The sequence below is a fragment of the Delphinapterus leucas genome, chromosome 15 (assembly GCF_059928025.1).
Source record: "Delphinapterus leucas isolate spDelLeu-1000000601 "Yukka" chromosome 15, BTC_Dleu_Yukka2, whole genome shotgun sequence".
Taxonomy (NCBI): Eukaryota; Metazoa; Chordata; class Mammalia; order Artiodactyla; family Monodontidae; genus Delphinapterus; species Delphinapterus leucas.
The window spans coordinates 23,310,888-23,338,012 of NC_143143.1; the positions used below are offsets into that span (position 1 = coordinate 23,310,888).

At 44.8% G+C, this 27,125-nt stretch overlaps 1 protein-coding gene across 1 annotated transcript in view; it reads left to right on the forward strand.

The window, feature by feature from the left end:
* Window positions 1-2,240: 2,240 nt before the first annotated feature.
* The window catches only part of TMC7 (transmembrane channel like 7), a 52,869-nt gene continuing 27,984 nt past the window's right edge, over window positions 2,241-27,125 (forward strand). Inside the window, exons 1-5 of the mRNA XM_022552220.3 lie at window positions 2,241-2,668; window positions 17,951-18,194; window positions 19,047-19,195; window positions 22,822-22,989; window positions 26,550-26,632. Coding sequence (XP_022407928.3) covers window positions 2,323-2,668; window positions 17,951-18,194; window positions 19,047-19,195; window positions 22,822-22,989; window positions 26,550-26,632 — 990 coding nt within the window. The 5' untranslated portion in view covers window positions 2,241-2,322. The remainder of the gene's footprint in view (window positions 2,669-17,950; window positions 18,195-19,046; window positions 19,196-22,821; window positions 22,990-26,549; window positions 26,633-27,125) is intronic.

Sequence of the window (27,125 nt, forward strand, 5' to 3'; positions counted from 1 at the left end):
TCTGAATTTCTGTTTGTCCACTACCAGCCTTCTTCCCCCTTCTATTCCCTTCCAACAGGAGATTTTTGAGACCTCTTCCCAAAGAACTACCCTATTTCTATTCCTGTAAAATCAGTCATCTCCTGGGAGGAAGAAGTTTCCTTCAGGGTTCTGGGCTCATTCCCCTGCCCCAGAGAGAGCCCGAGGCCTCTCCTGGCTTGGGATGCAGACCAAGCCAGGGCCAGGTGCCAGGTGCCGGGTGAGACCAGTAGGAAGGAGATGAGCATTGGCAGGCTCCATCCATCTCCTTCCAGATCTGTGGGCTGGGATCAGGGCTGGGAGGTGGCCTCTGGTGAGGAAGGGAAGAGGGAGGCACTGTCTCACGACAGAAATAGCCATCATTTCTCGACACTGCTTTGTGCCACAGACTTTAGAGGTAATTTTTTAAAACTTCAAGCATATATAGGTAATATAGCTGTGCAATACAGAAGAAAAGGATTATCAGTAAATACCCCCAACTTGTCCTGAAATTTACTATGCATTTCCAAGCACATACATATTCTTGTATTTTCTTTACCCAAATGGTAGCTTACCTAATACACTTCTTCTGCACCTTGCTTTTTTCACTTAAGTGTATATTTCCACACATAGAACTTTCTATATGTAGAACTTTCTATATGTCTCCATATACAGCTATTTGATCGCTGGATGTATGTGTCAAAATGTATTCAACCAGCCTTGTATCTATATTGATTTAGGCCGCTTCTTTCTTTTGCTAGTATAAACAACATTGCAAGGAATAGCCTCATAGAAATGTCATTGCTTGTCTTGCAGAATTTTTAAATTTTATGTAGTTTGAATAAATGAACAAAACCGAACCCAAAACAAAACAAAAACACTTTTTTACAAAGCACTTTCATGGTTTTATTTTTTACATTTATATCTTTGGATTTTCTTTTGTGTGAGGTTGGCATCAGATTAGGTTTGTTTGGTTTTTTTTCCCCCAGGTGCTCTGCCAGGCACTTCAGGGGATTATTCTCACTACAACCCTTTCTACAGGTGAGAAAACAGAGGCTCAGAGAGGTTGAGTCACATGGCCAAGCTCAATAAAAATACTTTTACTACAATAAAAAATATTTTTACTACAATAAAAATAGCATTTATTTTGATCCAGGCAATTACTTCTTAAAAAAATTAACTTTCTATCTTGGAATAGTTTTAGAGTTACAGAAAAATTTGAGAATATCACAGAGAATTTCCATACACCTTAGACTCAGTTTCTGTGATTATTACTATCTTACATCAGTAGTAGATGAGCCAATATTGACACAGTATTATTATCTAAAGTCCATACTTTATTCGGATTTGCTTAGTTGTTACTTTTCCTGTTCCACATTCCCACCCTGATGACCATATTACACTTAAGTGGTCATTTAAGCGGTCATGTCCCCTTAGGCTCCTCTTCACTGTGACAGTTTCTGACTTTCCCTGTTTCTGATGACCTTGACAGTCCTGTGTAGCTATTCAGGTCTTCTGTAGGACGTCCCTTGACTGGGGTTTATCTGCTGTTTTTCTTATGATTTGGCTATGGGTTTGGGGGAGAAAGACCCACACAGGTAGAGTGTCATTCCCATCACATCATATCAAGGGTGCATACATACCATCAACATGACATCACTATTGATGTCGACCTGGATCATCTGTCTGAGCAAGTGTTTGTCAGGTATTATTCAGGTAGTTACTTGCCGTGCCCCGCCCTCCCTTTCCTCACTGTCCTCTTCAGAGGGAAGTCACTGTGTGCAGCCCGCACTTAAAGACTGGGGAGTCAGGCTCCACCTCCTTGAAGTAGCTGTATAAATTATTTAGAATTTTTCTGCATAGGCGATTTATCTACACTTCCCATTTATTTAATTTGGAAGTTACTTGTATACAAATGTATATACAATTACATTTCTTTAATTATTTGGCACTTATTTATATTTGCTAATTCCTTTTCATTCTATCTTTTAAGCTGTACCTGGATAGAGGCAGAGATGAAACGTGGATAAGGTGCAAATTTTAAAAGACAAACACGGCACGTAGTGAAAAACCCTCCCTCGCACCTTTCTCATCCAGGCCTCCCAGCTCCCCACTCGAGAGATACCTTATGCATTTACAAACATGTACAAATATATTCCCCCCCCCTTTTTTTTTCCTTTTGGTACCCAAATGGTAACTTACTAGATACACTTGTTCGGCGTCTTGGTTATTTTTATTACACTTTTTAAAATCTGGGAGGTCTCCCCTCCTCGCGGCCGCTGGACGGAGCTGTCCCGGGTCTCTCCGGCTCTCCAGCCGCGTCTCATGGGTCCCCGACGCGGCGGAGCCGCACCCTCCCACTGCCTCCTGGCTGCACCTCGCCTCCCAGCGCAGGGCTGCTCTGGTGGTCCGGCGGGGGCGGGCGTGGGAAGGGCCGCCGGGGCGCCCCGCCCCCGCCCCCGCCTCTGTGACGTCGGCCCCGGAATCTGGAATCCCGGCTCCAGGAGGGAAGGCCGGGAGGCGGCGGCGGCAGTGGCGGTGGCGGCGGCGGCGGCGGCGGCCGGACCGGTCTCCGGTGGCACTTCGGGGGCGCGCGGCGCAGCCATGAGCGAGTCCAGTGCCAGTGCGCTCCCGTCCGGCAGGCCCAGCAGGCAGGCCTTCATCCACCAAGGTAGGGCGGCGCGGACCCGGCTCCAGGCGGCCGGCGGGTGCAAGCGGCCGCGAGGTGCTGGGAGCTCGGCGCGGGCCCGGCCCCCTCCCCACCTCCCGGCTTAGGGGAAAGCGGATCTTTCTTATTGCTGGTCTCCCGCCTCCAACCCATCCTCACCCAATTCAGAGAGCCCATGCCCTACCAAAAGGAGCACTAGAATGGGAGTCTCGACAGTGGTGAGTTTGCCTTCCCAAAGCTGGTCGAGGGATCCCGGGCAAGTCTCAAAATAATCTTAGATGTTAAATGAAAAGATTGTGAGATCCCTGTCAGCCCTAACATTCTGATACCAGGTGCCTGCCTCCCAAACATACGAGGCTTTACAATTAGATGGACTTAGAACTGAATTCTGCCTCGGCTATTTATTGCTGTGTGATCTTTGGTAAGTGACTTGCCCTCTCTGAACCTTAGGGTCTTCAGCAGTAAAATGGGAATAAGATGTTGGTGGGATTAGTTGAGAGAAAAATGTGTGAAGTGCCTAGCACAATGCTTGATACAGGAAAGGCACTATCAGTGGTAGCCAGCCAAGTATATGCTTTTTCCTTTTTTTACTGGGTAAAACTTAAGAGTGAAGTGTACAGCTCTGTGAATTTTAACATAAATGTGTACAACCGCTACTCAGTCAAGATAGAAAAGTTGCCAGTACCCAGGCAGGCTTCCTTGCAGCATTCATATCTTTATTTGCCCTTAAGAAAACACAAGACCCCACTGTGAGGTTTTGTGTGTGTGTGCGTGTGTGTGTGTGTGTGTGTGTGTGTGGACAATGCTTCCAATACCTAGTACCTTGGCTTCAACTTCCCCACTGTGAGTTTTATCTGCAGCGTTTTTTCTATTTCAATTTGAGAATAGAGATTTTGTTACAAGGATCTACAGTAAAGCATGAGTGTAGATTTGGGCATTGGGCCCCTCTGATCGGATTGATCTCAGCATCTAAAAGAAGAAAAAGAGAAAAACATCTAGAGAGACTCAAACTCTGGGAACTTGCTCGGGAATCAGAAAAAAGACTGGGTTTGATGCTAATTGTTTTCTAATGCAGTATTAATAGTGCTGGCATCAGCTCAATTTCAGCCTTTCAGTAATAGCTATTCAAGTATTTTCCACATGATTTTTTATCTTTCTCTTATTTTATCACAGTTCATCACATTTAAGATGCCAACCCTGGTTTCCCATGCAGAAGGCAAGGAGATTCCTCTTCCTTGGATCTTTGCTGGGTGTTCAAGGGGATCTCTAAGCATCTTTTTATGAGTATTGTAACTAGCGCCTCTAATCAAAAGGTTCTCCCTGTCCCTTGGACAGATGGTATTTTATGACCTTGTACCCACCAGCATGAGTGGAAGGCTCAGAAGGGACTGTGTTTATAACTTTGCAGCAGTTTGTAAACCATGACACACTGTATGAGCATCTTGGGAGGACAGCTGGAGGGGTCAGGAGACACAGGGCGTGTAGTTTACAGAAATGGGAAATGTGTATCCTTCTTAATGATAAAACAGATCACAACATTTGCCTTCTTTTTTTTTTTTCTTTTCCATGATGGTTTATTACAGGATATTGAATATAGTTCCCTGTGCTATACAGTAGGACCTTGTTGTTTATTCATTCTGTATATAATGGTTTGCATCTGCTAGTCCCAAACTCCCAATCCATCCCTCCCTCAACCCCCTTTCCCCTTGGCAACCACAAGTCTGTTCTCTGTATCTGTGAATCTGTTTCTGTTTCGCAGATAAGTTCACTCGTGTCATATTTTAGATTCCACAGGTAAGTGACAGCGTGTGGTGTTTGTCTTTCTCTTTCTGACTTACTTCACTTAGTGTGATAATCTCAAGGTCCATCCATGTTGCTGCAAATAGCACTATTTCATTCGTTTTTATGGCTGAGTAGACAATAATTGCCTTCTTAATTAAAACTTTTCAGTGGCTTCCCACTGCTCTGAGAACAAGCTCCGGGCCTCCAACAAGGCCAGCAAGGACCCCAGCCCACCTCTGCAGGCTCTCATCACCTACAGCCTTACCTTAGCCCATGCTGCTCCAGCTACACTGACTGCCTTCTCATTCCTCCAACATATCAAGGTCATTTCTGCCTCAGGGCCTTTGCATCTGCTGTTCTCCTTGCCTGGAGTGCATTTCTCTTTGATCTTCATATGGCAGCCTCTTTCTGCTCCTGTCAGGTCTCTGCTCAAATGTCACTTCAGAGAGGCAGACCTCTGGAGTCATCTTGTTTGGAGAAGTGCCCCCATATCTCTTACCCTGACCTTGCTTATTCCTTCAAAGCACTTAGCACCATCTGAAGTCATGTGGTTTGATCATTTCCTGGTTTATTAGCTATCTCTCCTTCTAGAATGTGGGTGCCATGAAAATCAGGGGCTTTTTCTTGTTCCCCTAGGACCTAGAACAGTGTCCGGCACGTGGTAGGTACTAAACCTGTGATGAATGAATGAATGATGGAGTATACCCACAGCCATGCTGGCAGCTATAGTGTAGTGGTTTCAAGTCTAGACTCTGGATTCTCAGATGCAAATCCTCTTTTTCCCATTCACTGGTTTTGTCTTTGGGAAAGGCAGTTAAGTGCCTGGTGCCTCAGTTTCCTTATGTATTAAATAACGAAAGTACCTACTTCAGGAGGTCATTATGAGGATTCAGATAATTTATATAAATAACTTACTTATATAAATAAACTCATAATTTACTTATATAAATAAGTAAATGCTTAAGTTAGTTATCTGTGCCTTGGAACAAATTATCCCAAAATTTAGAGGCTTAGAACCCACTTACCTCAAGGTTTCTGTGGGTCAGGAATTGGGGAGTGACCTATCTAGGCTTTTCTGGCTCAGTCTGTCTTACAAAATTGCAGTCATGGTGTCAGCCAGCCATGCAGTCATTCAAAGGCTTGCCTGGAGCTGGAGGATCCCTTCCAAGATGACTCGCTCACATGGATGGCGAGTTGACACTGGCCGTTGACAGGAAGCCTCAGTTCCTCTCCATGTGGACTTCCCAGAGGGCTGCTTAAGTGTCCTCGAGACATGGTGGCTGGCTTCTCTCAGAGCAGATGATCCAAGAGAGAGCAAGGCGGAAGCTGTAGTGTCTTTTATGAGCTGGTCTTAGAAATCACACTGTGTTGTTTTTATTGTTCACATGGGTCAGCCCTGTTCAGTGTGGATGGGGCCTGTATAGAGGCGTGAATATTAGGAGGGGAGGGTCACAGGGGGCCATCCTGGGGAGTGGCCGCCATGGCCCATGTAAGTGTTAACTGTTGTTATGATGTCTCTGCTCTCCTACTAGATGGTAAGCTCCAGCAGGGCAGGGCCTGGGCCTGTTTGGCTCACCATGGCATCCCCCTGCTTAGCCCAGTGCTTGGTGTATAGGAGGCCTTCAATAAACACTAGTTGAAAGGATGCCCTTAGTGATTTGGTCCCCATCTTAGCTCCCTTCTCCACACACAGCCCCCACCCCCGCCTGTTGGTTCCCATGCTACTTTTTGAGCCTGAGAAGCTTCTGCTGTTCCCTCTACCATGAGGCTATTACTTTACTTCCTTTTAAGGCATACTATTTTTCTCATCTTTCAGTCTGGTGTCACTTCCTCCTGGAAGCCTTCCCTGACTACCTCCCCTCCCACAGGCTAGACTGTGTCTCGTCTCTGTACCCACAGAGCCCGCTAGCCTCACCCTGTCAAAGTATCCCTTGAACTGTATTCTCACTTCTCTTGAGTTGTATCATTTTTAAGAGCAGGGATTTTGGAATTAAGCAGACCCAGGTTCAGACACCAGCTTGGCCTCTTATAAGCTGTGTAGCCTTGAGCAAGTTACCGCCTTTTCTGAGCTTCCGTTTCCTCATCTATAAAGTGGAGATTCTGATAGGAGTGAAAGCCGGAGGACCGCCTTGTTCCAGGGCCTCTCCACCTGCTCCCCACCCCTCCCAGGCCCCAGCGCTTCCCTCCAGGTCTTTGCAGCCTCTGTTCCCTCTAGCCGGCACACCCTTCCCCCTGCTCTTCCCAGGGCCAGCTCCTCACACTTCTGCTCTCAGCTGGAATGTCCCCTCCTCCCAAGAGGCAACGCCTCCCCACCCCCTGACCATGAGGCATTTTGCCCTCTTCCAGGGCTTTTTGCCCCTCAGACCCATCGTACCTGGCATGTTCTGTGTTTATTGAATGGAGTGACTCTGCGTGGTTTTTTCCCTTTGTCAAATATTTACCATATTCCAGTCTGTCAGTACTTCATACCAGTCAGTAAACGTATGTGTGCAGTATGTGTAGTATAACTACACACTCATTCCTGTCAGGAGTCCTTCAGCTAGCATGCCTGCAGTGACTTTTTTGGGGCGGAGATCGAGGCATAATTCACATAACAAAATCAACCATTTTAAAGTGTACAGCATTTAATGCATTCACAATATGGTACGACCATCACCTCTACCTAGTTCCAAAATATTTTCACATACCCCCATCTGCTAGGGTCACTGAGAGGATTTAATGAGATAAGCGTGTCAAGAATCTAGCACCTTGTGGGCAGGCGCTGTGCACTTGAATGGTAGCTCTTGGTATTACTGTGTTTATGATTACTAGGGCCTTTTCTAGCCCCAGTATTATCAGGTTTGATGACTGCATGTGCTCTGTGCCTATACTCTCTGGAGGTATCTGTTAGATACTTATGTAGTTAAACAACTATTCCGTGGGCTATTTTAGTCTGACCGATTTTAGGAAATTTGAAGACAAGTAACCGTTTGACCTGCAGTGTTGTTTTTTTTTAACTTTATCTGCTAAGTCCATTCATCCAGATTACTCATCAAAGGTGTCCTGGGTGGGAGGGCTGTTGTGCAGGCCTGGACACAGGCCACAGTGAGCCAGCCTGCCGACCTGAGTTATTTTTTTCCCCTCTGTCTGGAAGAGGCCGATCTCTGTCTGCCCAGCAATTCAGGACCGGATTAGGCCCAAAGGCCAGAGGCCGTGAGTGGCTTTTTTTGTTTGGTTTTTTCTTCAGGAAGTGAAGAATTTAAGGGATAAAAGGGGGAAATGACTTTTCAGTGTTGTTAACTTTGTTGCAATCTGGCTGCTTTTTAAAGGAGCATTGTTTGGCTGTGGGACCACCCAGCCCTTCTGTGTTTTCCCACTCCCACCAGGAGAAGGTGGGGAACTGATCCTGGGCCAAAAGCATGCACCAGGCGAGGGGCCTAGGGACAAAAGAGGCAGGCAAGGGACGTGCTTTCACGAAGCTTCTAGTCCAGCAGGGGAGACCCTAAACAGGTGGAGGGAAATGGGTCAGAGACAGCTAAGCATAGGTGCTGAGAAGGAGATAAGCAGGTGATGAGATAGAGAGGGGGAGCGGCCCGCCTGGACAGCTCTCCCAGGAGGGGACCACTGAGCTGAGGCCCAAGGATGTAGAGGAGCCAGCGCAGGTGAATGGGAAGCCCCGGTGGGAAGAGTGTTCGGAGGGGCTACAGGAAGAGCAAAGGGCAGAGGTGGGAATGGCCTCCATGTATCTGAGGAGGCCTTGGGCTGGAGCTTGGAGAGGAGATGGGACGAGGTCAGCTAGCAGGAGCCGGTCCCTGAGGGTCAGGAGGCTCCATCAGCAATTTGATTTGGGACTCAAGTGGGTAACTTTCTTTAATTCCTCAGAGCAACTCAGTGTAGTAGGTGTTATTTGCCCTTTTTATCCCCCTGGAAACTGAGGCCCTGAGATGTTACTTGACAAGCTGCTGCAACAGAAGGATGTTAATGTTGTGAATAGAGCTACCGTGTCCGTGTATTAATTTGACATGTTTTTTGAGTCCCTGTTATGTGCCAGCCCCATGCTAATCACTAGGAGTGTAAGAGTGAGTAAGACATGCTGAGGTCATTGCCCTCATGGTTCAGACCTTAACTTGACCTTGGAAAAAGGTCCTGTCTTCTCTGAACTTTCCATATTGCAAAATAAGGGTAATACATAAGAAGGGCCCATCCTGAGGATCACAGGAGATAGCTAGGTAAAGGATTTGACATCATCATGGCACACGGTAAATGCTCAGTAAAGGCGAATTTTTGGTTATTGTCACTTCCAGGAAAGTTGGAAGTCTTTTTTGGAGAGGTCCTAGCCAAGGAAGATAAACACTCCACATAGGGAGTAGCTTGGTCCTTAGCAAGAGGACACCCCCTCCTCCCCCTTGCCACTGCAGATTTAAATCTTCATTTACATTAAGCTCATCAATAAATAATCAGAGTCCTGGCTTCAAGTAGGTAGCACGATGTGCCAGGCACTGCCCTAAGCCAGGGGTCTGCAAACTACAGCCCATGGGCCAAATTTTTATAAATTTTCATTAGGAAACAGTCATGCATTATGGCTGCTTTCCTACTGCAATGGCAGGTTGAATAGTTGTGACAGAGACCGTGTGGTAAATAGTATGTACTATCTGGCTCTTTACAGAAAAGATTTGCTGCCCTCTTTTATAAGCATTTGACATACAGTAGCCATCTAATAGCCTTAGGATGGCTGTGCAAGGTGGGAACTACTACCCCTATTTTACAGGTGGGAAAACTGAGGCACAGAATGGTCAAGAAACTTGCCAGGTCACACGGGTAGCAAGTGGAGCCGGGGTTAGGATCCAGGCAGCGGGCTTTGGAGCCAGTGCTCTTAACCACGTGTCATGTCACCTCCTCAGACAGACAGAATCACCGTAACAGCTCCATGGACAGTCCACCGGATGCTCTACTGGCTTAGAAACCAGGAGGCCTGGGTTCTGGGCTCAGCATGGATCTGATTGCTCAGTTAGTCACTGCTCCTGACGGCTGTTTGCTTGTCTGGTCATAAAGCCTTGGGACCCAGTCATTCCCCAGGCCCCACCCAGGTGCCAGGTGGTGTGACTCATGCAGGTCCCCCCAGCCCTGCAATTCTGAAGTCTGGCAGATGGAGGAGGCTCCCAAGGCCCTGGCTCCTCCCCTCTCAGACTAGGTTCTGGGTTCCTGTGAAAAAGGCCCCTCTGTGTTGTCCAGTACAGTAGCCACTAGCCACACGTGGCTGTAAGATGTAAATTGAATAAAGTCTGATAAAATTAAAAATTCATTTCCTTAGTCTTACCAGCCACATTTCAGTAACCCAGTAGCCACAAGTGGCTAGTGGTCACCATGTTAAATAGTACAATTATAGAACATTTCCATCACTGCAGGATGGTGCCACTTGACTCATGATGCCCTGCCATGGGCTGTAGCCATGCCGACCTGTGTAGCTCAAGGACAGAAATTGCCGCATGGCTGCCCAGAGAGATCCTGTTAAATCTGAGTCAGATTGTTCTCTGCTGAGAACCCCCCTTGGTGCTCACCTTACCCAAGTAAGGTAACAACATAGCCCACAGGCCCCATGTGGCCTGGCCTGTTTCTCCCCGACCTCCTACCCTGCTGACTCTCCTTCAGCCACACGGGCCTTCTTGTTCCTCGAACTGACCAGGCACAGTCCTGCCTCAGGGCCTTTGCACTTGCTCTTCTCTGTCTCTACCTTGCTCATCTCTATCTTCTGTTGGATGCTCTTCCTCCAGATAACCACATGGCTCTTTCCCTCCCTCCCTTCAGGCTTTGCTCAAATACACCCCTGCTTTATTTTTCTCCAGACATCTATCACCATTTGAAATATATTGTTCTTACTTGTCTATTGTCTGTCTCCTCCAGAGGCAGGGGGAGTTTGTGTGTCGTATTCAAGGCTGCGTCCCAGTCCTAGAACAGTGCATGGCACGTAGCAGTTGCTCAGTAAATCTTTTCAAGTGAATGAGTGAATGAATGGATGGGTGGTTGGGTGGTCCTGCCAGGAGTAGGGCCTTGATGAGTCCCCTGGTCTCAGAGGTTTTTGAGCACCTGGTAGAAATGTCATAGAAGCTTTAACCAGATCCCCTGCACTGGGAGCTCCTTGGTTAAGACCCTTTGGCAGCTGTGAGCACAAATTATTCAGGTGCCCCAGCTCCAGTTAGCATCCAAAATCAAAACAATGTCACACACACAGACATGAGTGGAAAGAAGTCTAAGAAGCTCTGAAATCGATGTCTACATTGTCTTATTGGTAACGTCAAACTGGGTGTACATGCATGTGTCTAATAGGGCTGCCTTGTGTAAAGTACCTGAAGTAGAAAGGCTGTAATATACAGTCAACATCCCAATCAATATTTTTTTGCCAGCTTTTTCAATTGTGAAATAAAAAGTCACCCCTAAAGAAAAGAATAATATTAAATGCTTAAATTCCTTACATCGTCTTCTCATTTTTTTGTGCCCCTCTTTTGCTGGTGTGCTAGACATATACTTTGGTCTACCTGGTGGGTGAGCCAATGTTGCCTGTATCCTCAGCACCAAATTCATTTATTCACAATTCATTCATGCATGCGTTCATTCACTTAACAGGTTTTTATTAAGCATCCTCCATGTGTCAGGCTCTGTCTTACGGCCTGAGGACCCTGTGGTGAAGGAGAGAGATGGGGTCCCTTTCCTCACGGAGGTCACAGTCTAGTGGGGGAGGGAGAGGGTCAGAGTCAATACGCAGGTAAACACATAGGGAGGAGGATGCGCTAATGACAGGGATGCAGTGGGCTGGGCACTTGGGAGATAAGTGCTGGTTGGATGAGGCGGGGGGAAACTCTTCGAGACGGGAAGCAAGTCTGTAAACCTTCATCGTCTCCAGAGCCCCTGCCCCCAGCCCAGAGTCCCACACAGAGAGGGACTCCATGCAAGGTATCAAACAGAGCTCATTGCCACAGCAGCTGGCCGGTTGCCTGGACCAGATGACCCAGAAGGTCCCTTCTTCCCCAGAGTTTCCATGATTCTGTGAGTGGGAAGAAAAACCCTGAAGTGAAGCCAGCACCAAATACGGTCAGGCTAGGTTCTTGGCAAGCCCCTGAGGGAGGCTGATGGTGGTTTTGGTGCCATTTAGGTCACAGTTGGCCTGTGCCCACATTCTGGGAATGTTTGTGCTCGTTGGTAGGATTTGGTGTCCTGTGGAAAGAGCTGCCAAGAAAGTTGGGACCTAAGGATGCTCTCCAGATGTGCCTGCCTCTGCCCATTCATTCATCCATTCATTCATTCTCCAGATGGAGAGGTTTCTGTGAGCAAGGCACCGCTCTAAGCCTCAGAGAGACTAACTTTGTCCTTAACCTGGAAGAACAGCAGATACCAGAAGAAGTAGTTACCCCTGCCCCTGTCCCCATATCTCCTGTAATAATTACCCAGTCATCCTCCCACCTAAGTAACCTCCTGCTTGCTGAAATCTGACTCCAGTGGCCAACAGATTCTAGGCCTTCCTAGATGGAGGCAGCCCAGTATTTGAGACGTGCTCCAACCTCCCATGCAAATGGTCATCAAGCAGCCTACACACCACAGGCTTAAATGATCAACTCAGGAGAACGTCCGACAGTAACTCTAGTGAGCCATTCTTATCCTCTCAGGATGAGAAAACCAAGGCTAGGAGAGGTGATGCCACATGCCTTTCTAAGAATCGGTAGAAGCAGGAGTCTGTCTTGACATCAAAGCCTTGGGCAAGCCGCCATCCCTCCAGACCTCAGGTTCCCTGTTGAAAAGCCAGGGCAGCAAAGCCTTCCCTGAAGGGTGGTGTGAGAAATTCGGTGATGTCATGCTTTGAAAAGTGTGTGGTCCTATATGCAAAGGGTTGGAAGTGTACCAGCTACAAAAATAATGGTGCTTGTGTTCAAGGGTATAGTTGTGATTTTTTTTTTTTAACTTGAAGATGGAGAACTTCCCAAGGATGCCTGAAAAGGAAAAAGCATTCCTCTTCAGTGATGGCCATTTTGAAAACAGAGTTTTCCATCAGAGGCTGTTGCTGGGATATGTGAATAGGATGCGTCCTTCCTGTGGTGTGGCTGCAAGAACAATTAGATGATTAGTTCGCGTGGCATTTTATTGTTTACAGAGCGCTTGCAAATCCATGGCCCACCGAGTGGTCTCAGTAAAGACTACAGCGTTGGCCATTTGACAGACCTGTGATAGGTTCCTAGTTCCAGCACTTCCTAGCTGTGTGAGTGGGCAAAGCACCTAACCTCTCCGAGCCTCACTTTCTTCATCTGTAAAATGGGATAATTCTGTTCAATGAGTAGCTCAGAGAATTGAGTGTGGTGATGCATATCGTGTACTTCAAATAGCCTGGCGCAAGGCATGCTCCCAAATTCCCAGCCAGTATTATTTATGTTGTTGGTACATTTGTCCTCATGATCACGCTGCTGAGGTCATGGTATTATATCCACCGTTCCTGAGATGAGAAACATGTGACTCAGAGACGGTCTTTGTTTCTCCTGGGGTGGCCTGGCTAGTGGGTGACAAGCCAACCCGTCTCCAGCTCTGGCCCTGGATCCCGCAGTTGCTGAATATTCAGTGGGTCAGTGCCGCTCCATATTCAAAGGCCTTTGTTCTGGTTCATAACAGCCCTTTGTTGCTGGCCAGAGGGAGGAGCCGGTGGGCTTTGAGCCTCTAGCCTTCAGCCTCCACCCCAACCCCGGACCCCCATGTTTGCTTAGAGAGCCATGTTACTAATGGAAGTGTGTCATGCCCTTGGGGGGGTGCTGGGGCCGGGAGTGAAGGTTGAGCCGGGTTTGTCGGCTTGCACTTGGTGACTGGCAGGGCTCCAGACGCGTGTCCGTGTCATCAGCAGTGGGACAGCTGTTCTGCTATGTGAACTTGCCCATCGGAGAGGCAAGGATTACAGTCCTGCACCATCAGACTCCAACTCGGATCAAGGCCTTGGCCGGTCCCCTCCCCCCAGCGCTCCCTCGCTGTTAGCTATAAGTACATTTACAGAGCCCACTGCGTGCAGGGCTGTGCTCAGTGTTTCTGCCTGCATGATCGCCTTTGATTCTCACAAGCTGGCACTCCTGTGATGGATCTCGTCCTTAGCCCTGAAGCCTACAGAGTGATCCTTTGAAACGTGCTCAGATCACGACATGCTTTGGCCCAGAGCCCCGGGTGGCTGCCCGTCTGCCACATTGAAGGGTCATAGCACAGCCCACAGAGTCTGACCTGGTTTGTCCTGGCCACCTCTCTGATCCCTGCTTTCCATTCTTCCTGTCCCAGCTCCCTATTGTCGCTTAATAGATTGCTCCAAATGTGATGGCTTAAGCCATTTTATTGTTTCTGCTGATTCTGTGCATCAGGAAATGAGCAGGCTACAGAGGAGACAGTTTGCTCAGCTCTGTGTCCTATCTGCTGGGTCTGAGCATCCAGTGGCCTTTTCATGCCAATGGTGGGGCCTGGCGAGGATGACCAGGGTGGCTGGGGACCGGCTGCAACGGCCTGCTGGGGTCATAAGCCGGGACCTTGATTCTTACTGTCAGCCAGTTCCTTGGTTGTCCTCCTTGGAGCCTTGGGGCCTCTTTCTCTCCACGTGGTTGTGTCAGCAGCATCGCTGGACTTCTAACACAGCAGCCCCAGGCTCCCAACAGCACAAAGTAGAAGCTTCCTGGCCCTTTTAAGGCTTGGATCTGGAACTGGCAGAGTCTCAGTTCTCTCGCGACCTTTGGTTAAAAACAAGTCATGGGTCCAGCCCGGATTCAAGAGGAGGAGACCACAGAGGGCTGGTGTGGCTCTTTGGGGGCCACGAACAAAAGAGCCTTCGAGGCTCCCATTCATTCACTCTTCCCCACTCACCTAGGCCTCCATGCTCTTCTTCAAGCATGCTGTGCATGCCCCTGCCTCAGGGCCTTTGCACTTGCTGTTTCCGTCTCCCAGGATGCCCTTCCCCAAATATCCACAGGGCTCACACACCCCCTCTATTTAGCCTCAGTGCCACGTGAGTAGGGTATTTACTTTGTTCACTGTAGTATCCCTAGCTCCAGATCTGACACATGATAGGTATATTTGGTGAATGAATGAGTTTTTGAGATGAGGAAACTGAAGCTCAGAGAGGTTAAGTAATTTCCCCAAAGACACACAGCTAGTAATCGACAGACCCCAGATTCAAACCCAAGCAAGCTTTGCTCCCTGGAGGGGTAATTGCTTAGGTTATCACAGCTGCCTCCTACCTCCTCCTTCCATGTCCTGTCTCCACTCAGGATGGGCTTCCCAAACTAAAATCGGATCAGGTATAAAATACATCCTGAAAGTGGCATTCGTTCCTCACCTTCAACAGAAAGCTCTCCCTCCTTGGACCTCTGCACAAGGCACAGCAAAACTTGGCCTCCAGCTGTGGTCTGATGTAGCAGAGTGAATATTCTTTTTTTTTATTTTTATTGAAGTATAGTTAATAGAGATTCTTGAGTCGGCAGACCTGGCTCTGTTTCCAATGCCCCCACCCCCAGGCTCTCTAAGCACGGGCAAGTTACGAATGTCATCCACTCATCCATCTATCCAATAAGTGTTTATTGAACTACTCTGAGCCAGGGATGCTGCTGGGTTCTGGGTTGCAATGGTGAGGAAATCTTCACAGTCCCTGCGCTCCAAGAACTTACAGTCCACTGGGTAAGACAGACATACTCACATGGTCACGCAAAGAAATATAAGGTTATAGATTGTGATAAGTGCTGTGAAGGACTTACTGTGTGGGGGAAAATGTGTAACAAGACACCTACAGGGCTTCCCTGGTGGCACAGTGGTTGAGAGTCTGCCTGCCGATGCAGGGGACACGGGTTCGTGACCCGGTCAGGGAAGATCCCACATGCCGCGGAGCAGCTGGGCCCGTGAGCCATGGCCGCTGAGCCTGCGCGGCAACGGGAGAGGCCACAACAGTGAGAGGCCCGCGTACCGCAAAAAAACAAACAAACAAACAAACAAACAAAAGACACCTACAATAGTGCAGTGAGGCAGGGTTGGTTTCCTTGAGGAAGTGGCATTCAAGTAGGAGCTAAGAAGTTCACTCCAGGCAGAGGGAACAGCATACGCAAAGGCTCTGAGGAGGAGGGAACACAGGCCCATTTTAGTATATGAAGGATCCTAAGAAATGTAGGTTGGAGGTCAGAGAGCCCGAGGAGCTGGAGAGGCGGGCAGGAGTCAGATCATGCAGGGCTTCGAGGGCTTGGGCAAGGGGTTGGAGAACCCGTGAATGACTTTATTTTCTCATCTGTAAAATGGGGATGATAATAGTACCTACCTCAGTACGTGTGAGCATCTGTGGTCAGTTGGGCAACAGCTGGCTGTAGGCTGGCCTGGGATGGTCTCGGTTGGGGTGATCATCCCTGCTCTACCTGATCTCATCCTCCAGCAGGTTAGCTTGGGCTTGTTCACAAAGCGGCAGCTGGCGTCCAAAGAACAGCAGAAGCTGGCAAGGCCTCCTGAGGCTAGGCTTAGAACCGGCACAGCATCACTTCTGTTGCATTCTGTTGGTCCAAGCAGATCATAAGGCCAGCCCACATCCCATGAGTGGTCATGAAGCTCTTAACAGAGTGCCTGGTGCAAAGGAAGTGCTCCGTAAACGCCATTATTATTATTGTCGTTGATGATGTTGTTATCGCTATGCATTTGCAAAGCAGTTCATGCTTTTCAGAGCTTTATCCCATACAGTGGATTCCCTACACTGTGTGAGGGTAGTTGGGGCAAATGTCACTAGCCCTATTTGCCAAATGAGAAACAGAGGTTAGATTACTCAAAGCCACACACCTAGCAAGTGGCTGCAGCAAAACACTAGAATGCAGGTATCATGTAACTTAAAACACATCTGTCTGATGATGGTGATGATATCAGCCAACACTTTTTAATGGAAAATTTGCTGTGTGTTAACTGTGCTTTTCAATGTGGTAGTCCCTAGCCTCAAGGTGGCTGTTGAACTGAATATTGATTGAAATGTGGCTAGTTCAAATTGAGTGCTGCTCTGTGTGTAAAACACACACTAGATTTTGAAGACTCTGTGTGAGATAAAAGAATGTAAACTATCTCATTAATAATTTTTAATTTTGATTATGTGTTGAGATAATATTTTGGCTGTGTTGGGTTCAATAAAATATTAAAATTAATTTCACCAGTTTTTTTACTTTTTTGATTTGGCTACTAGAAAATTTAATATTATATATGTGGCTTGCATTTGTGATTTGTATTGTGTTTCTACTGGACAGCACTGTGCTAGACTCTATGCTAAGTGCTTTCATTTATTTTCTCATTTAATCTTCACAGCAATTCTCTGAGGCTAAATACTGTTATTGTCCCCAATTTTAATAGTTTATTTACTTTGTACATCTATTAAAACCTGTAACCTGAGAAAACAAAACATTTTACAGTAATGTGATAATCTAGGTTTTGCAGCAATAAAATTCTTTGTTATTTAAATTCAGTAATATACGATTTGTAAGTAAGAGACGTATCTGTTTACTAGTTTCATTAAGAATCCTTTATTGCTCTGGTATAACTGTACAAAACTTTTGTTTATAACATATGGCATAGATTAAATATTAGGAACACTGGGTATCATTTATGTATTGTTATTATCCCCAATTTAAGGGTAAGAAAACTGAGACTGAGAGAGGTTAAATAACTTGCCCAAGGTGATATGGCCAGTAATGGGTAGAACTGGGATTTGACCTCAGTCAGTATTAACTTCCTCACTAAGATGCCTGAAGTAAGGATTAGGAGTTCTTGGTCTATAATGGCTGAATTTATTATGTGACTCAAACAAGCAGTGTTATTCTTTGTCAAGTCCATATCTAAACAAAATAACTACCTACCTCTAAACCTCTCAGGAGTTCATGGAACCAAAAAGAGCTCAATTCTTCTAGCTATTGAAGACATTTAAGGAAGTCTTTTAGACCTTTTATGTAAAATCAAGTTTATTATGACTACTGAATTCTAGAGGCATGAAATAATCTGTGTGCCTTCCTAAGCAGGTGACATTGCCAAGGAAAATCTTAAGGAATAAGGAAGAGTTAATTTTTTTAAGTGCTTGAAAATTCTCTTAGCCCAAACTAGAATAAGAGTGATAACTTATCATGGCCTAATAATGATTATAATGTCTACCTCAGTCCTGGGTTTTGGCATATGGGGAAAGCTAAATGTAAGGTTCTTTGACCAAGTACATCAGCTCATTTTACCCCCTTAATAGAAACTACTTACTCTGGTAAGATAGACATGAACTGGCAAGAAAAAAACAAAACAAAACAGAACACATCTGCTGAAAGTGAACCCTTCTGCAGACGATTTCATTGTCCTGAGCACCATCCTGGTAAATGAAATAATTAAGATACAAATACTTTGGTCAGTGGCCCAGGCTCCTGACTGTGAGGTTTAGTTAGGGTCTCTGAGATCTAAGTCTTCTACATAAGTTTTGGGTTTTGGTCCCCAAGTTCACTGGGGTGAATAGTGGTTTTCTTCTTTCTTACCCAGAGAGCCTCTCTTTGGACTCCAGTTGCTTTTCTTCTCCACCTGTGACTTTCCTTCAAGAATTGCCAAGCTACCGGTCTATTGCTCGCAAGAGGACGACCATCCTTTCCCGGGACAAGCAAAGTGGCACTTTGCTGAAGCCAACAGACTCTTACAGCTCCCAGTTGGAGGGAGAAATCACTGAAAACCTTGACAACCAATCCATTCGGAAATACGCACTGAACATCTCTGAGAAGCGGAGACTAAGGTTTGTCCAGCAGCCATCTGGAAGGCATATAGTGTATGTTTTGGGAAGGGGTGCTTTTTATGCATGGAATGCATTTCCTGAAGAGTTCACATAATTAAAAGTTTATTACTTAGGATAAGCTAAGCTGCTGTGACAAAGATACCCACACAGGTAAAATCTCAGTGTATTAGAAGTTTATTTCTTGCTCCCATAAATGTCCTGGGTTGAGGTCAAGGGGGAACTTTGCAGTCACTCAGGGACCCAGGCTGCTTCCATCTGTGGCTCTGCAACCCCCAAAGCCTCATCGTTGTCTGTAGTCACTCTGTTCCCCTTCCCCCCAGCACCTGCCAACCATTAATCTACTCTCCGTCTCTATAGATTTGCCATTCTGGACATTTCATATACATGGAATCATCCATGTGTCTGACTTCTTTCACTTAACATCATGTTTTCAAGGTTCATGTAAGTTGTAGAATGTATCAGTACTTCCTTCCTTTTTGTGGCTGAATAATATTCTACTGTGTGGATATAGCACAGTTTATTTATCCTTTGATGGAGATTTGGGTTGTTGACACATTTTGCCTGTTGTGATTAATGCTGCGTTGAACATTTGTGTACAAGTTTTTGTTTGAGACCCTGTTTTCAATTCTTTTGGAGTATCTACCTACGAGTGGAATTGCCGGGTCATATGGTAATTCTGCGTTTAACTTTCTGAGGAACTGCTGAACTTCTTCCTAGTGGCCACACCATTTTCCATTCCCACCAGGAGTGCATGAGGGCTCCAGGTTTTCCACATCCTCTCGGCTGGGGTTTTATTTGGTGCTGAGGTTGATGACCCTGCCTTGTCATTGTCATGCTTGTTTCTCAATGCAGGGACATTCAGGAGACCCAAATGAAGTACTTATCTGAGTGGGACCAGTGGAAACGGTGTAGCAGCAAGTCTTGGGAGAGGTTCATAGAGAAGGCTCGCGAGATGACAACCCACCTGGAGCTGTGGCGGAAGGACATTCGCAGCATAGAAGGTACCACACCCCACACTGCACGTGTTCCTCGTAGAAGTCTCCTGCGCCTGAGGAAAGGACAGCTTTGTTTTCACTCACCCCCCAGCTGAAACGTAGCATTTCCTTCCGTGATGAACGCGAGCAACTAGCCACAGTTAGGATTAATAGAGCCTGTGTCTTCGTCACCAGGAACATCACAGATGTCTTCCTGTCCCTTCCAGTTGTTGCAGTTGTCTGGGAATAGCATCTACGCTCACCCCGACTTTGAAATTACAGCAGTGATTAGATCTGCCACTAGATCTTGTTATTTAATATGTTAATGAAAATGCTCATGTATTAATCTATCACAAATTTAGTTTATACAATAATGTTTTGATCATCATATGACCATTTGTATTTTGTGCGTTTAAAAATGTTATTCCAAGATGGGGCTCAATAAGCCTCATCAGACTGCCAAAGACACCCATAGCCCTGAAAATATTAATAATCCTACTTTCCCATAATGGTGAGAATTGGGATGAAGTACAGGCACACCTAGGAGATATTGAGGGTTTGGTTCCAGACTACCGCAATAAAGTGAGTCACACGAATTTTTTGGTTTCCCAGTGCGTATAAAAGTTGTGTTTGCACAATACTGTAGTCTATTAAGTGTGCAATAGCATTATGTCTAAAAAATAGTGTACATACCTTAATTAAAAAGTACTTTATTGCTAAAAAATGCTAACCATCATCTGAGCCTTCGTGAGTTGTAATCTTTCTGCTGGTGGAGGGTTTGAAGTATTGCGAGAATTACCAAAATGCGGCACAGAGACAGGAAGTGAGCAAATGCTCTGGAAAAATGGTGCTGATGCACTTGCTTGATGTAGGGTTGCCACAAACCTTCAATGTATGAAAAACAAAATATCTGTAAAGCGCAATAAAGCAAAGCACAATAAAAGGTATGCCTGTCATAACAAAATCCATAGACTGGTTGACTTAAAGAATAGAAATTTATTTTCTTACAGTCCTGGAGACTGGAAGTTTGATATCCGGCCACCTTGTCACTCTGTCCTCAAATGACCTCCTCTTTGTGTGTGCTTAGGGAGAGAGAGCATGCTTTGTTGCTTTTTCTTCTAAGGGGACTAACCCATCATGAGGGCCCCACTTTCCTGACCTTACCTTAACCATGTTACCTCCCCAAGGCCTGTTTCCAGATACCATCACACTGAGGGTTTGAGTTCCAACATATGAATTTGCAGGGGGTGGGGGGAACAATATACAATTCAGTCCACAGCAGGTATACAAAAATTGGAAGTTATGACAAAATGTAAAATCAGAAAAAAAAATTAAACATTTGGGTGGCATAACTGAGCCAGGGGGAAAATACCTTTTAGGATTACCTGGTTTCTACTAGAAAGCAAAACAATTTACAAGCTTCTCCTCAAAACTGCTGAAATGGAAATTTTGTGATGTTTGTAAAGAACATGGCAGGATATGTGAAAAAATTTATTGCCCCCATTATTACTATTTTAAAACCTATAAAATACCAGTGGTAATCTATTCAATGAACTTTTTTAGTTGTTTTATTGGGAGAATGTAAACTTATTTCCAGGGGGGATTCATTAGAAACTTAGAACTTCAACCATCCACTTTAGAAGTTTAAGTGAACATCATCTTTGGAGCAAAAAATAATAAAAGCTAACCTTTATTGAGCCTTCACTGTGAACTGGGCATTGTGTTCAACATTTTACTCATATGATCTCAGTTGATCCTCACAAGAACCCATTTTCCACATAGGCATTTATCATTTGCATGGTTCAGAGAGATTAAAATACTTGCCCAAGTTCATTGGCTAGAACAAGGCAGACCCAGAATTTGAACCCAGGCAGTCAAGCTTCAGAACCCAAGGTTTTAGCCACCATGCCCAGATTCCTCTCTTGTTAAGTGGTGGCTTTTATGGAGATTTTCATTCATAAAGTGGCTTATGTGTTGGAAGGTAGTTTCTCCCCATGGAACTGGGCCCTTGATTTTCTCTTCAGTGACTCCAGTCCTGTGATTTCTTGGCTGACTAGGTACTCATCTGGCAGGAAGTGAAGGATTGATAGTTAAGCTCCTTACCTCTGTCAAGGAGAGAAGAAAAGATTGTGGGTCACACATCTTCAGTCTCAGAATATAAGTTCTTTGCCCGCACCAAGAACAAGCAGACATCCTTATTCTTTGAGTGCTTTCTGTCTGTCTTTAGTAATTTAATCATTGTTTGGTGGAAGGTTTGTTTTCTATTTGAAAAATCAATGAATGTAATTCACTGCCTTAACAGAATAAAGGAAAAAAATTATACGATTAACCCAACCGATGCAGAAAAAGCATTGGTAAAATTCAGTTCTCATTCTTAGCAAATAAGAAATAGATGGGAAACTTCTTTTTTTTTTTTTTTTGACCACACTGTGTGGCTTGTGGGATCTTAGTTCCCCAACCAGGGATTGAACCCAGGTCACCACAATGTGAAAGAGCTAAGTCCTAACCACTGGACCGCCAGGGAATTCCCAGGAGCTTTCTTAATCTGGGAAAAAATATCTATAAACATTGTATAGCACACATCATACTTAATGGTGAAATATTGAAAGCTTTTCTTCTAAGATTAAGAATGAGGAAAAGACTTCTAATTATCACAGATTCTCTTCAGCATTGTCCTGGAAGTCCTAGCCAATGTACAATGATGGGAAAAAAAGGGTCAATGACCAGAAAGGAAGAAATAAGTTGTCTCTTTTTTTTTGCAGATGACATGATTTATTTGTAGAAAACAAAAAAGACAAACTATTAGAACTGAGGTATATTTGGCAAGGTTGCTAGATATAAGATCTATATATAAAACCAACTGTATTTCTATATACCAGCAACAAACATTTAAAAAATAAGCTATACAGTAGTATCATTGCACCTAGGAATACATCTAAAGAACTATGTGAAATAATTCTGCACAGAAAACTATAAAATATTGTTGAGAGAAATTAAAGAACCTAAATATACCATGTTCATGGATCAGAGACTCAATATTGTAAAGATGTCACTTGTTCTCAAACTGACCTATATATTCCATGTAATCCCAGTCAGAATCTCAGCACATTTTGCACATGCATGCATGTGTGTATGTGTGAAAATGAATATGCTGATTCTAAAATTTATATAGAAATGCAGAGGACCAAGGATGCCTGAGGAAGAAGAAAGCCTAAAGACTTAGAGCACCATATATCAAGTATTATTGTATCTGCAATAATGAGACAGTCCTGGTATTGGTGCAAAGATAGACAAATAGACCCATAGAACAGAAGAGAGAATTCAGAAACAGGTCCATAAATATATAGTCAATTACAAAAGCACTACTGCAATTAACTAGGGAAAGGATAGCCTTTTCAATAAATGGTGCTGAGTCCATTAGATATTCCTATGAGAAAATATTGAGCCCTCTCTCACACCATCTCACATTACTGATTTAAGAGTGATTGTAGATTTACATGTGAAAGTTTAAACTTAAGAGCCTTGAAATTATTCTTCCTCCCTCCCCCACTAAGAGCCTCCAATTTCAGTTCAGCCCTCTGTGGCTGATTGAACCTACAGTGGGTATTGTATCAATACTCCTGGTCAGTGATGTCTGGATTTCTTTTTTCCAGGGAAATTCGGCACTGGAATTCAGTCCTACTTCTCCTTCTTACGGTTCCTGGTATTGCTGAATTTGGTGATATTTCTGATCATCTTTATGCTGGTTTTGCTCCCAGTCTTGCTCACCAGATACAAGATCACCAACAGCAGCTTTGTGCTCATTCCATCCAAAGGCGCGGGTGAGTGTAAGGCCTCCTGGTTTGCCATGAGGAGTGTTCTTTTCATTGTGTACCTAGCTACAATGCTTCTTTCTCTAGCAATCTTTATAATCTAAGTCTTGGGTGACTGTATTAGTCAGGATAGGCTAGGTTATGCTGCAGAAACAAATGACCCCATAACTCAACGCCCAGTAACCACAAACGTTTCTTTCTTGCTCACACTGTATGTCCATCAGTGTTTGGTGGTGGCTTTGTTCCATGTTATCTTCACTCTGGAGCCCAAGCTGAGGGAGCAGCCTCTCTCTGCACCATTGACAGTCACGATGTCCAAAGGAAAAAGAGCCATGGCAAACACGTGCTGGCTTCTAATGCTTCTGCCTGGAGATGACACACATCCTTTTCGCCACACCTTACTAGCCAGTGCAAGTCACTCGCCACTCCTGGGTTCAGCAAGGCGTTTGGGAGAAGCAATGGGGGGTGGGGAAGTGGACTATTTAGTAAACATAATACAGTCGACTCCAGTGACGCTTTTATTTCAAGGCTTTTATCTCCGATAATGGTGATGCTCAGGCTGCTGTTTATTAAACATCAGTCATCTGCCAGACGCTATGGCAGGTAATGGACCTGTGTTTTCTTACTGAATTCTCAGTGTAAGTCAGGTCTGGGCATCCTGTTTTTTCAAATGGGGATAATTTCTGTCATTCCAGAGATGTTTATTTACCACCCTCTAGTACCAGGCTCTGTGCTAGGAGCTGGAAGTGGAAACCTCCTGCTTCTATCACATGACTCCTTTCCCCAGAAGAATGCCCCGTCTGCAGTCACTTCTGTGGCTCTAAACATTCCTCCTCATCATATTTGTTTTTGTTTTAATTCTATTACACTTAAAAATCAAATAAGAATAACGTGGAAACGCTGACTTTGAGTGCCTACTGCATGCCCGCTGCTGCATTCTCATTTTCTAATATGTCCATGTCACAGATAAATATTTCCTGCTGCTGTGTGAAAACCCTGGGTTCGGTTTCAAGGCCCAGCTCTGTTAGTTGATTAGATTTTGTGAGCCTCATTTTCCTTATCCGTAGAATGAAGGTGATGATTTAACTAGTGAGACAATTGTTTCATTATTCAAATAATGTTGTACTACACTATTTAATACTTAGCTCATTAAAAGATAATAAATACTTATTATTTAAAGTATAAATAATTGAAAACAATAGTATAAATTCTATATTACTTAATACAGAAAACTTAAGTATAAGTAATGATTAAGCAATACTCATAATTTTTAAATGAATATTAAATAAGATAATACAGTGCTTTGCCCATGGAACGTGCTCAATAAATGCAGCTTTTTTTTTTTTTTAGTATTATTTCTTTCTAGAAGAACTGAATGCTATTCTGTCTCACTAGACACCACTGCCTGTTCACTTCTCCCTTTGGCCATGAGCAGGGCCTTGGGCGGAGGGAGGCCACGCTCTTGGAGGAAATGAAGCTGGACTCTGAGCGTGGACACCACGCATCTCTTCTCTTTCCTTATTATTTCCTCTGACTGCATCGTCCTCCTGCACATGCTTGTTTTTTTTGGCTTACCTAGTAAACTTTGTCCCTTAAGGTAAGGGTCAGATGTCCCTTTCTTCCTCTTCTCACTTCCCTTCTCCATTCCTTCAACAAGTGTTTATTGAGCACCTGCTGTGTGCTGGGCCCTGAGCCAGGCCCTGGGGCTACAGCGGGGACCGCCACAGGGTACTGCACTATAGCAGAGGATGGACGTTAGGAAGGGACCACACGAAGAGGTATATAAGCTATGAATTTGCCTCTGGGGGAGGGGAAAGGATAAGGTGCTGAGAGGTCAGACATCAGGACACTGGAGGCTGAGGGGTGCCCCAAGCCCTCTGTGAAGGCAGGGATATGTCAGGCGAGCCCAGGAGGACAAGGAGAAGGCAGCTGTTGGAGAGCTCGGGGAAGCTTCTTCATGCAGAGGAACAGCATCTGCAAAGGTTCAGAGCTGGGAATAACTCAGCATATTAGAGAAATGAAAAGCCAGGTGTGGCTGGTGGACACGTTCCTGGAAAGGGCCAGATAGTCAATATTTTAGGCTTGGCAGGCCATATGGTCTCTGTTGCAACTATTCAGTACTGCCGTTGTGGCACAAAAGTGACCACGGAGAAACGTCCCAAATGGGCATAGCTGTGTTCCGATAACACGGTATTAACAAAAAATGGCAGCTGGCCAGATTTGGCACAAGGGCCATAGTTTGCCGACCTCTAGGCTTGAGGACAGCGAGTGAGGAGCAGAGTGGCAGCTGTCTCTTTCCATCTTCCTGACTCTGCTCCAAATAGTGACTGTCTCCCTCCTCTTTGCCTCTAATACTGTGTTCATACAACCATTTGACCACCTTATATACACCTAACTCCTAATGATCGTTTCTACCACTTGATGGTGAGCTTTTCAAAGGCAGGAACTATTTCTTACTCATCATTTTATCTCCAGCATGTACCTGGTGCATAGTAATTAAGAAGTGTTTGTTGAATGAATAAGTGAACACACACGTTAGAATTATAAAATGGCAGAGCTGGAATTGGCCTTGGAGGAACTGGTTCAACTCTCTTATTTTAACAAAGGGGAAACTAAGGTCCAGAGAAGGGGTGGTACATTGGATTATTTTCCCCAGTTTGTCACTCCCTGTAATTGTAACTTTGCAAAGCTTCCCACTTTGAGCAGAGAATACTTTGTGCCCCCATTGATATTGCTCTTGGCCATGTGACTTCTTTTGTCTAGTGGAGTATTAGTTTGAAATGGCTTTATGTGGTTGGCCTGCCTTATGAGAAGAGCCATGAGGAGAGCATCCCCCCCAGGTAACCACTGCCTCTCCAGTCTGGTCCCAGAGTGAAATCATGTAGAGCAGACCTCAGCCCAACTGGGAGCCTGGTGTCCATCCTGGCTTAGCCTGAATCAGCTGAGTGAACTCAAACTGTAGATCCATGAAGGAGAAAATAAATGTTTGGAGGTTAAATCATTTGAGACTTTAAGGTTGTTACACAGCAATAGCTGACTGATACAGAGGAAGTGAATTAGTTGTTCAAGCATAATGTAGTGTCACTAAAATTGCTGTTCAAAAATTTTCTTGGTCAATTATATGTAGGTAAACATGTTTTTTTTTTAAGTGAAACTGCTTGTTAATTTACACACATGTAGAGATCTTTTAAAACTGGATGTGCTTAAAATGGAATAATAATTATATCGACCACATCTTCCAAAACATGTGCAAACATGAACGCCAAAACGTAAAATACCAATACAATCAGAAAGCCTGTGCTGTTAGTACACCCATATACGAAACGTATAGAAAAAACACATATCCCCAGGTATTTAGAGAATAGTGAAAGGGGAAAATGGTACTGTACTTGGTGCACTGGCGTTTAGATTGCAAATAGAAAATCACAGATTCACAAACATATCCATATATAATTGTATATGACATCTAAATGTATATACATATACAAGCATATATACACAAATTATGATAGACAAGTTATAGAGACTGAAGCTATTTCCACTGATGTTCTTGTTTTTGTTTTTTACAGATATTCAATGCACAGTGTATCCAATAAGTAGTTCTGGACTCATTTACTTTTACAGTTATATCATAGACTTGCTTTCTGGCACTGTAAGTATTTAACATAATTCTGGATTTGGACCCTCAATACTGAAATAGGTTAATTTAAAGACCAGGTTCCTGAATGTCTGCAGTGAGAATCAAAAACGAGTGTTGACACAAGTACCAGTGAAAGAAAACAGGATTTGCAGTGACCTTATCGGCAAGGATAATGTTCATCCACCCCTGCTAAGATATACAGGAAATGTATTTTGTCACTTTCAGCCCTTGGCCTTTTCCTGATTCCTGCCACCTTCGTATTGACCTGCAACAAGATCTGAGTTCCCCTGTAGAAAGAAGTTTCCACGAAAATAAACCCAGATAGAATTTATTTAACTTCTCTGACATTGAAAGACCTTAACATATTGTAATCCTAGACCACCTGGATGAAAGCTGTGCCTCCTCTTCCCAGCAATTACACACGCAGGTGTGCGTGGTACACACGTGCATACATGCCCTTACATGTGCACATGCACACACCGCACTTGTGCACACACATACGCTG